The sequence below is a fragment of the Amyelois transitella genome, chromosome 6, assembly GCF_032362555.1.
Source record: "Amyelois transitella isolate CPQ chromosome 6, ilAmyTran1.1, whole genome shotgun sequence".
Taxonomy (NCBI): Eukaryota; Metazoa; Arthropoda; class Insecta; order Lepidoptera; family Pyralidae; genus Amyelois; species Amyelois transitella.
Window position 1 is genome coordinate 6450821 of NC_083509.1, and position 12186 is coordinate 6463006.

At 33.9% G+C, this 12186-nt stretch overlaps 2 protein-coding genes across 2 annotated transcripts in view; both read left to right on the forward strand.

Moving 5' to 3' along the window:
• LOC106131142 (large ribosomal subunit protein eL39) overlaps positions 1-12186 on the forward strand; it is a 71839-nt gene that overhangs the window by 26107 nt on the left and 33546 nt on the right. The window lies entirely within an intron of this gene.
• LOC106131265 (uncharacterized) lies at positions 607-11205 on the forward strand. Its single transcript, XM_013330292.2, has 9 exons — positions 607-888; positions 977-1048; positions 2291-2541; positions 2631-2779; positions 3375-3561; positions 4062-4235; positions 4691-4897; positions 5616-5690; positions 6810-11205. Exons 1-9 carry the CDS (start codon positions 612-614, stop codon positions 8379-8381), a joined length of 2964 nt encoding a protein of 987 aa, XP_013185746.2. The 5' UTR covers positions 607-611; the 3' UTR covers positions 8382-11205.

Below are 12186 nucleotides of genomic sequence, written 5' to 3' on the forward strand. Positions count from 1 at the left end.
TATCTCTTCCTAAGTAGGGTGTCCTCATCGTGAAATGTTATATGTTATGTGCAATATGTGTTCATAAGCTTATCGCTAGCCCATCGCCTAAAATAAAAATGCCGAGTTTATTAGCTTTGATTGACTTTAACAATCTGCACGGAAAGAGGAGCAACTGAAACACACTTTGATTTTTTTTGTTACTTGACCAACATAGCAACTTGTACAGATGAATGATCTGCGCACCTATTCCTTTACTCGCCTTTAACCGCGTCAGTAAAAGAGATGAAGTGGCCCTATTTTTCTGTTTAAATCAACAGAATAAAATCTTGAGAATGACAAAATCCTTTGCTTAAAACCTTGTGGACACTAAAAACAAAAACTTTTAAACAGAACTTTGTGTTAACCTATACTATACTGGAATATTTTCAGAGAGCTCATGCGGAAAAGGTCTTTTTCGCAAATTGTCATCTGGTTCTAAAATGTCTCTTTCGCAAAATATCGCGACGTTTTGACCTTTTGCACATGCTCATTCAGTGTGTTGTCAGACCATGTTTGTTTTGTATGTATACGAATACTACCTATCCATCCACAGCTGTAAGATGTCTGAAAAAATTTACAAAAAAAAACAAATGCCAATATGGCCGACCAGTGGTTTTGGCTTCGCTTTGTGGAAGTTTTATGCATTGTCTGTTCCTAGTTTCATTCATACACCAAAAAAAAGAGATGAGAACGTAAAAGTTAAAAAGTCTGCTTATATATTGGATCTTAAATTTTTTTTAAAGGCACCTGTGATCACACTTTTTCAAAAACAAGCGTTGATAATGGGGGAAAATGCCAACAGTGAAGGCACTCCAAGTGAACCAGAGAAGCCGGTTTCGACTGCTGATTCATTCCCGCCTTTTCCTGGTTGGTTCACAGGGATAACTATTTATTTTCATATTATATTGCAATTTTAGACAATGTTTTAACTAAAAAACCTCAAATCTATTTTCAGAACCTACGGATACAGACTTCGACGAAGATATTAATTTAGATGAGAGGAACTACTACAAGGAAAAATTTTTAGGTAATAGAACTTATTATATACAATCTCATCTGTTTCCCGGAGCCTTAGAGTAGAGACATAATTCTTCCACTTGCCACAAACCCTGCATAGGTAGGTAAACTTTATTTTATGCAAGTTACTTGCTACAGCTAAGTGGGTTACTTGTCGGGTCGGGTACTCTTCACCTGACCTTTCACTAGAACATCTATGATTTGATTAAAGTCTGATCGAGTAGGCTTTCCCATTCCAAGTTATTATTTCCATACACACTCACATATTAAAGGAATTTATGAATGCTGTTAATTTATTTGTGTAAGTATAATTATTAAAATTTATGTACAGTGAGTCACTACACTTTTCTATCTCACTTTCAACTTTGAAACTATGAACTAGATTTATGGTTATGCATATAACTGAATAGTATTGGTTTCCTTACTATTTTCCTTACAATATCCCTAAAGAATCTTATATCTTTCATGTAAAAAGGGCTATTGAATTTATGCTGGCCTGGTAACTTATAGAAATATAGTTATGTGTCAGCTGCTTTTCTTCTCACACAAGATGTTAAAGTCAATCAAGGGAAATTAGAATCCATTTGCTAGCAACATGTCACTATTAAAATCTGAGTCTTTAATTCCGCGAACAGCCCTTTCTTTTCATGATACAGTTTGTATAACCAAAAGGTTGATAGATTAATGGGTGGTGGCGGGATATTAGGTCTGTGTACCTCATCTATACTAATATTATAAAGCTGAAGAGTTTGTTTTGTTTGTTTGTTTGTTTGTTTAAACGCGCTAATCTCAGAAACTACTGAACCGATTTGAATAATTCTTTCACTGTTAGATAGTCTATTTATCGAGGAAGGCTATAGGCTACATTTTATCCCGGATTTCCTACGGGAAACGTAAACAATGCAGGTGAAAGTTGAATGAGTCGGCCATCTGCGAGCTTTCAACGCGAACGCTTTACTTTCGGCTTTTCATGTAGACTAAAATTGCCATTTACAGTATATAAATCAGAGGAATAGGTTTTGAGATATAGTCGTTATAAGCAATTTGCAGCGAAACATTTAATACGGCGAACCAGCGTTCTTTCTAATACGCGTGACTGCCTGCAAAAATAAATATGATGCCCAAAATAACTATTCCACGTGGACGAAGTCGCGGGCACAGCTAGTTAGGGATAAAGACTAGATGTGTATGTTTTCCCTCATATATAAATAAGTAGAAAGCTTGATTTATCAAGGAGCTTTTTGTTTTACAGATTTAAAAAGTGTAATATTCTATCGTTTACACTGTACAGCTTGTGATCGCCATTTAGGATGTTCTGCAAAAAATGAAAATAGAATGCGTTCTCACCCTATGTTACGCACATTAGTTTGTCACACTTGCCACACATTCTACAACAGTGGAGAATTTGATAAGGGTGATGATGGTTCTGAGCTCTACTGCAGGTGGTGCGGTCAAGGTGGTCAGGTTTATTGCTGTTCTGATTGTCCACATGTTTTCTGTGCTGTGAGTACCAACCTACCCAATTCAATGTTGCATGTTTTATTAACTTTTTATGACACTTTTTTTATTTTCATGTGTTATTTTTATTTCAGAAATGCATAAAGCGTAATTTGGGCATGCCTAAAATCAAAGAAATTGAAAACACTGATGACTGGAAATGTTTCAAATGCAACCCAAGATGTCTCTGGGATTTAAGGGCATTGTGTTGGGCACTATTGCGCTACTGTGAATTAAAAAATAAGTAAGTTAGTGCATGACAGACCTTAATTATCATTATTATAACTAGCTTATGCGCATCAATGCAAGTGACAAAATGTTACTTTTATTTAATCTTAGATTTTGAACTATCTTCATCCCAAAAGACCCTACATAAAACTTTTAAGCTATTGGTAACAAAAATCCTGTCCAGTGTAAAAAGTATCATGCCATTTTTTTATTAGTGGTATTTTATAATTATTTTCTGGTGAGATATTGATAAATAGAGCTTCCCAAAATAGTTTACCTGTTGTATATAATAGTACCTTTGTGACTGAGAGCTTGGTGGACGTCAGAAAAACCATAAAAAGTAGTAAAATCTATAAATCATTCAAGATACCCAAAAAGAAACTCAGAAAAACCATAAAATTAGTAAAAATAATAAGGTGATGAATATTACTATCCATTGCAAGGAATCAAACCCAGGTAATTCCACATAAAACTGGAATGCTTACCAACTGACATCTATATTCCAAATTTCAACAAAATCATAAGAGTTGCTTTCAAGAATGCACATATACATATATACAAATATTGCTTGTTTAATAGTTAGTGGCACAATTTTTTTTTCTTAATTTCAGATTAACATACACTGTTCAAGATCCTCAACTGAAAGATATGTATCAAAAAGATTGTGCCGCTGATAATTCAGAGTGCTGTAAAAATAAAGGCAGAAGAAAATCCAAAATTGATGATTCCAAAAAGAAAGTTGATGAAAAGAATGCTGCTTCTTCATCTATTGTTTCAAAAATTCCAGCAACAATTCAGGTTGGTACATGATATTGAGTGGCTTTATAGTTCAAATTAGAATATTTGTAGAACATTATTGAATATGTACACATACGTATATATATTCCTTTGTTTATAATCACATCTACATCCTTTACTACGGCCTCTTAAGAATTAGGAAAGTACAATAAATGGGAAAGAACCACACCATCATCACAGTGGCGATTTCCCTAAGATCGCGCATACGCGCGCCATTTCATAATTTTTAAGCATTAAATAAAATGTAATGCATCAATGCCTAGCCAGGACTCTGCGACTCGCTAGGCGCCGCGCATGTCCATGAAATATTTTACCTACTTATAATTTCGTTTTGATCCAGTATAACACATTATATACTACAGTCCGCTTTTAATATATCGCCTTCTAGAGGACCTTCGGGATACCGGATGGTTAGAAATAGTAGGCTGAATCAAGACAATTAAAATCTGTTTGTAAAATGCTAAATGAGGCATTAACACTGATGTTCTGTACTGTTTAAGGTAAAAAAGTTCGCTTCAATGGTTGATGACTCTTTTGGAAAACAAGAGAAGAAACCACAGAAAAGATCTGCAAGCCCTGTAATGAAACCAATATACATAAAGTCTCCTGTAAATATAGCACCCATGCCTGGACCTGCAAAATTATTAAGTACACCTGCAAGCAAAAAGATAAAGGTGAGTGAACTGTTTTTATTACTCTTTCACATGTACGAAGGCGTGAACAATACCAATTAAATTAATAAAATATTACATCCAAAAGGAGTCAGCATAACAGTTTCGTTGAATTCTTAGAGATTTGCCATCGTGCTCCAAAAACAATTCAATGTCATGTTCTACTATGCTAGTCTCAAATATTTTGAAAAAAAAATGGAAGTCTCATCTTTGTCCATTCGTTAATTGTGTTTATGGCCGCTGCCGCCGCAGTTACGTAGAACTGAACGTAACTCGTTGCTAATAACTCAATGTGAAGTGTAAGTAAGTTATTGTCGTTTTAATCGCATTGGTAAAATAAATGGTTGGACAAGGTATAATGGGAGTTGAATTTATGTTGTCAAAGCAAAGTGTTTTGAAATATAAATTTTCGAAATAGTTGAATTTCGAAATTCGGAACATTTTCTTTATTTTTTTAGATGGGGAACACAAATTTTATTCCACCTGTAAGATTCGCAAATACTGAGAGAAAGGGCGCAGTCGCAACATATGGACGCATAAAGCCAATAAATATAAGACCAGCTCCATTACAAATACCTATGATGACAAACCATTTTAATGGATTTAGTAATACAAATACATTTTATAATGATAACATTAATTTATCACTGGAAAACCTAACACAGGTAAGTTTTCCAATATCTTGCTTTTGTTGGGTTATTTGAGAGACAGATTCTGATGTAATGCCACTTTAGTCACTTACACATGGATGTCGTAAGAAGCTATTCAGGAACAACTTTCACCTGAATCAATAACCATCATCCAAGGAAGACTCTGGGTGCTTCCCTTGGAAGATCATAATCGCCAGGAGAAAAAGGCAGGACAAGCACCCTTAAATGTTGTTTTTTATTTGAAATGGAAATGTTATTGCCTTATACATGCTAATCAGGGGGACACAGTCACTGCGTCACACCAAGTCAAGCAAAAAAAGCGGCACTTTTTCTCGAATCGATAAAATAAAATACAGTTACAGCAACAGTTTGTTCCATATTGGTTAGAATATTTGAACTGGTTATTTGCCGACCTGCGTTTGAATTTATATAAGAGCAGTTGTTGTCAAGCTAGAAGAACAGTTGAAAATCGAGGACGCGCGTCTAGTAATATATATATATATATATATATATTATCCTGCCCTGCATGGCACGCACGCACGAATCAGCGATAGCTTTTCGCGCGATAAAAACGGCGTCAAGCTTGCTATGGTATATCTATCTCTGTCATACCAATAATAGTAAGCAGGACTCCTAAAATATATGCGTGGGTTCCGTGCGGCTTAACAACAACATTTAATAGTACAATGTCGATAAATTTAACGTTGTACTGATTTATTTTTACATATTATAGGGACTGGACATGACATCTGCTGACAATAATGATGTAATATGTACTCCTGATTTCCCATTGGAGCCACTTTGTGAGGTATTTAATTTTTCTCTTATCAAATATACTGTGCTATGCTTGATCTTTATTATTAGCATCCAAAACTTTCCGAATAATAGCCTGGGTTTGCCTTTGACTAATGACATGATCCTGGATTAGGAAAGTAAGGTTTTTTACTTGAAGCTACTCTGTACTGTCTAAATTTTCGCATCCGCAACAACCCTAGTCATAATAGGCATACAATCTCGGGAACAGGAAGTTGACGTTTTGTATTGCGTTATATTGTCTCGGTCTTCTTCCTCCTAGCTTAAGTCCCGGTTGCATCCTCACCTCTCTGGAGAATAGCCCGGTGGTATGCCTTTGACCATGGACCTTGGATTGGGTGAGTCAGGCTTTTACACGAAGCTACTCCCATCTGTCTTCCGCAACCTTTGCAGGTAAACCTAACTCATATTGAATCCATGGTTACACAACCAGTTGCCTGAATGTGCAGGTTTCCTCACGACGTTTTCCCTCACCGTAAGAGCATCGGTTAGTATTCAAACCTACATATGTATATAACTTCGAAAATAGTCATTGGTACATGGCCACGGTGAGATTAGAACCAGTGCCCTTATGCGCAACTTGCGTTTTAACCGAGCACCTTACATTTACCATTACTAATTGGATTGTATAATAACTAATAACTAATTATATGTATAACCATAAATATCACGGCAATATCGGATATTATGTAGTACAAACTCAGATAATTACATAGGTTCCAGTATAAACTCGGTTACTAGTACAAACTAGTAAAAATACCCGAGCACCAGTAGGCCTCTCCTTATTTGAAGTGGGACACTGTACTATGGCTCATCGCAAAAAATAGGTACTCTTACAAACTCTAAGTCGTGTCCTACCCAACACAAAATGTCAAATGTTTGTTTATAATACAATGACGTCACAGATTACAAATAAGACTATCATGGCGGACAGCGTTTTTACTCGTTTTTAAAAAGTTTTATTTTAATTTATTTTTGGGACTTAATAGGAATTGGAAAAACGTAATTATATATTTTTTGCCTATAATAATAAATATGAACTGTTTAGGCCAAACTTGAAAAAAGAGTCAACTAGCTTATTGAGATAGTTGATATTATGTCTATTTTATTTTAGGTTACTGAAGAAAATACTGATGATGACGTGCAGTGTATCACTCCTGGACCAGCCGTTACAAAAAAAGTAAATACTAATACGCCACCACCTTTAATACCTCGAGTGCAGACAATTTTATCTGAAGGATCTTCTGATAACATTATACAAATGACTGAAAATGATGTAACAGTAAATGCAGCTACCGGGGGTTTGAAGTTTCGTGTCGATCCCCAAACTTTATCATCTAATAAAATGTATCGCTTACCAGATGGCCGTATATTCGCCATAAATGCAAACCCATCTATGCCAGGTGGTTATTCTGCGACTATTGTTGCTGTCACTGAAAATCTTTCCGGTAAAGTTGCGTCCAAAGGGCCCACATTTGCAGCAAAACTGAGTGCGATTCCCGCCCAAACAAACACAATTTCAGTTTCCAAAGGAAACCGCTCCAATGCCAACGCTCCGAGCTCAAGAATTCGTACGCCAAAATCAACCAAAGCTACAAAGGCATTAGACACAACAGCAACCGTGTCAGTAACTTCAAGGTCAGTCAACTCTGAAATTCCTGTTGAATGGCTCAGGTTCAGCATTTTAGATGCAGTAGATTCATTAGAATACTCATTATCCAGATTGCACAAGGTTAAAAAGGAAGCAACATCTATGAATTTACGACTTTGCACTGTTCCTGAGATGAAAAATATACATAAGTCATTGGAGCGATTGCTACACACATCGTCAACTAGATTTAATGAAATAAGACAAAACTTGAACAAGGACATGAAACAGTATCTTGCACGGAAAAAAAAGGCAAACACAAACATAAGCGAAGACGATGATGATGATGACGATGTTGAAATTTTAAATGACGGGGACAATGATGATCCTATATTTATTGATGAAAATTCGGTTGACTCAAATTTGAATGATACAAACTGTAACGAGAGCCATGATGTAGACCTTACAATCGTATGCAGTGATCACAATGATAGCTGTGAAAATATTAAAGAATATTCTAAGAGTGATCAAACTGATCATAAGAATAATAGCAATGATGACGGTTATGAAACTTCTACCAAAATTTTTAATGAGAACCTACATATTCTTAAAAACAGAGTAGAAGAAAAGAACACTGATTGCGAAGAAAATGAAGATTTAGTGCAAACTGCAACATGTGAGAACAAGGTAAATTTAAAAACTAGTAATATAACCCATGCTGAAGATGAAATTATAAGCTTGAATGAACAAAAAAATATTAATGATAAAGAAATTTCAGTCAATGACGATCCCTCATTAAATACTAATGAAGATGTAGAGATGGAAAATAAATCGAAAAATATTTGTAATATGGAAGAAAAAGAAAACACTTGCGATGATGTGGATAAAAGTAGAAATCCCAAATCTAACGATGTGTTATTAGAAGAAGGCTCGAAGGAAGAGAATTTAAAAGAGGAAGATGAAGAGAAACAATTACTGAACGAGGATAGGAGTGACATTGATAAAGATAGTGAAAAAATACCCGATACTGACATGAGTGATGAAATGATAAATAATTTACTAAGTGACGAAAATCCAAAACAAATATTGGGTACATAAAACAATTGGATGCGTGGTTTTATTGAAAAACCTGTAAAGACATTTTATTAGGAAGTAATTAGATTTAAGTATATTATTTCGGAAGCAGTCTTATCCTGGGGATATTGAGATATTTAGTCTTTTGTAATATTAAGTCATTATCCGAATATATCAATCTTATAATTTTTTGTTTTATCTTATTACTTTCCACTTGCCTATTAAACATTAATATTTTAATTGAAAAATATCTGATTAATCCTGTATATGTAAAAATAATAGAAAACAATTTTTGCTAGCTAACTTATACGTGTATAGTATACATCTTTACTATTCTATGTTAAGATGTATACCATACATTTATTTGGTGAGGTGCTGTTTTTATATTTGTCGTTTTCACGAAAATCAATGCTACGAGTTATTTTCGTTCATTATCTTTCTCATGGCGATAATTATGTTATAAATTTTACTTGTCCAATGTGTTGCTACTTGTGTTTACAAGGAAGTCCTTTCTAAGGATACTTCAGCAAATCACATATTAGTCTATCTTCTTTCTGCATTTTCTTAAGTTATTGGTTAATCCTTGTAGTAACCATATTAGTTAAATAAACAAAAATAAATAGATACAGGATAAATTACACAGTTTGAGTTAGCCTCGAAGTAAGTTCGAGACTTGTGTTACGAGATACTTACTCAACGATACTATTTTTTATAATGAATACTTATACAGATAAACTTGACCAAGACCCAGGCCAATCAGAAAAAGTTCTTTTCTCATCATGCCCTGGCCGGGATTCGAACCCGGGACCTCCATTGTCACGGACAAGCGTACTACCGCTGCGCCACAGAGGCCAATATTATGTTATGCAGATAATTTAAATGTGTCTTGTTCATACTTTTATCTCGACTAAGATTTCTTATTTAGTTGTGATTGGGTGTTTTTATTTCTAAACCTAGAAACTGACAAGCAATTGGGCCAGTTTTATACTTTGTGCCTTAAGTGTTTGTTGTAAAAAGCTGATAGCATAACGAGCATCAAGGTGTTTCGGATGACAGTTTAAAGTGTTTTTACTGTTATGTTAAACAAACGAAAGTCACCTGTATTGTTGGTTTAAAGTTTGAATCAACAGTTTTGGAAGTATAATTAAGAATCAAATTTTAAATTGTTATGTTTGAATTTACCTTATTGACATTTCTCCATGGAAATTACTTTTGTTATTCCAGTGTAGTTAAGAAAATTCTTATTTTTTGTTATTTGTTTTTCTTTGTACAGTAATAAGTAGATCAAAGATCTCTATTTACCAACCTGTGCCAGGAGGGTTTACTTTTATTTAATTTCAGATAAATTTATACGATTGCCTAAGCAGTGTTACTATTTTGATAAAACAAAATTTGTATGTAGGCTTCATTATTTCTCATACAAAATCATTAAATAACAACTGGTTGTTTGAAATAAGTACAATTTGGTTACTACTTAAATAAAACAGTGAATTAAAACATCTTGCTTTTACATATATAAGAATCGACTGTAGGTCTCAACTTCAACAGAAAATTATTTCGACAGGGTTTCAATTTCGAAGAAATATTTCGATTTAAATTGCTTAGGCGAAATACATTCAACTAGCGTTATTCCGACAGAAACTACCTCGACAAGGCACACCTTCGAAAAATACTACTTCTACAGAAGCCATTTCGAAATGCACTTGTTTGGCTGAATTGAAATGTGACAGAGATCTGAAATAACAATCAGTTTAAAGTATAAAACAATTGCAAATCTGTATAAATATTATTCCTTCACATAATCAACATAATAATGATGATCAGGTATTCATTAGTAAAATCATTTACACGTTTTCATAATTACTATTAATTGGACAGGTGAGTAACGTACACTCACACGAAAAGATATCATCCATTTCATTTTTAGGAGCATATGTTTTTGCAGCCTATCGTTTTATTGTAATTGTTTTTATTTTTTTTTGGTTTCTCATATTTAGCCAAAATTCTTTGTATTTCATTCTGAGTACTTTTTCCTTCGGCTAAACTTTTAATGTAATTTTTTTATATTGAGTAGAGTATTTCATCTCTTTTGCCAGCTTTCGATTGTATTTTATGTCAAGGAAATCCAAATTCAATGGAATCTGCAACCGACCACATTTTTTGTGGATAGAATGGTGGTACTTATATGTATGTATATTATTACCTGGAGTGCAGTTTTCTCTTGTTTTTTTTTTTGGTATGATCCCGTCACCAAACAAAGTTTGCAAACCAATTTATCTAAATTTTTAATTTTAGTTTGTTTTCAATTAGAGACTTAATGGGCTATCATACTTCTCTTATAATAATGATGATCTCACTAAAACATACAAATTTGTACGCCACGTCCAACTACGAAACAACAAAAAATAAAAAAAATATTTTGTTTGTAATAATGTTTTTATTTTGTACCTAAATCGTTAAACAAAACATAATTATTATTGACACACACCAGCGCATAGTCTGTCGAAGGTAATTTCTGTCGAAATAACCTGCAACAGCAAGTGCATTTCGAAATGGCTTCTGTCGAAGTAGTATTTTTCGAAGGTGTGCCTTGTTAAAGAAGTTTCTGTCAGAAAAACGCTAATCATTGTTTTGTCTAAGCAATTTAAGTTGAAATAGTGTTTTTCGAAATTGAGTCAAAAAAATCGTTCACATATTTAACGTATTTTCCTATTTTTAAATGTCAATCTCAAGCCAATAGCTAACAACTAAACGATCTAGTTGGTTTATAAGGCACTAGGTTATAAAATATGTATGTAATTTTAAAATTGTGTGTCAGAGTAAAAGGCTGTGCTATTTTCCGATTGTCTTTATTTCGTTTTAGTCCAATACTGATACAGTGAAGACAAATGCAACTTATTGTTTATTTAGTTTGACGCTTCAAATAAACTCCTATAAATTCAAAATATTGTTTTATAAAGGAAATGCTAAACATTTCATGGACATTTTATTAATTGCCATATTTACAAATTACTTTCACCATTTAATTAAACAAAATTGAACGAGTCTAGTTAAAAAAGAGTTTCTATTTTAATTTCTATAAATTGAATAAAGGGCTATATTTGGTCCATCCATTATTATCTGAATGTATGAAAATAATTGGCCGGGTGGTTTCCGGCACTTTAGAAAAGAGAACCATTCCATATCTTTCCCATGGATGTCGTAAAAGGCAACTAAGGGATAAGCTAATAAGCTTGGGATTTATCTTGTAGGCGATGGGCTAGCAACCAAGTCACTATTTGAATCTCAGTACTATCATTAAGCCGTACTGTTGAACGTGGTTTTTCAGTCATTTGAAGAATGTTGGCTCAAGCTACCCCGCAAGGTCTTTATCAGACGTGACTGTATAGTCACGTCTTTGCGGACCTACGTATGTATGAAAATAGTGATGAGATCTGTAAGGATCGTGAACGGAAGACAGTGGAAATAGTTTCTGCCCACCAGCATAATAACTCAGTTACCTACACCATATAAAAACTGTCAGTACCAATGGTTGACTGGTAGATAATGCTTCTATTCTAGCATTAGGTCCGTGTATTGTGCTATACATTTGTATTTTGTATAATAAATAAAACTGACGTGATAATATGAATAAATATTTGTTTACCATGTCAAAGTTGGTTGTTCACATATCAACATATCCGCGCGTGCTCAACGTGTTCCTTTTTTATAACGTAAATACGCGTTATTTGGATACAAAAATTCTTTCATTTAACTTACGTGCAATAACCTACCTTTTTTAGTTGACAGTTGTTAAAGTAATTTTTTTTATTGACAGTTGAATTTCTTG

Coding starts and splice junctions, on each gene's coding strand:
- LOC106131265 (XM_013330292.2), top strand. CDS start 612: ATGCCAATATGGCCGACCAGTGGTTTTGGCTTCGCTTTGTGGAAGTTT. Junction 2,780..3,374: donor TACTGTGAATTAAAAAATAA/GTAAGTTAGTGC, acceptor TCTTAATTTCAG/ATTAACATACACTGTTCAAG. Junction 4,898..5,615: donor CACTGGAAAACCTAACACAG/GTAAGTTTTCCA, acceptor TACATATTATAG/GGACTGGACATGACATCTGC.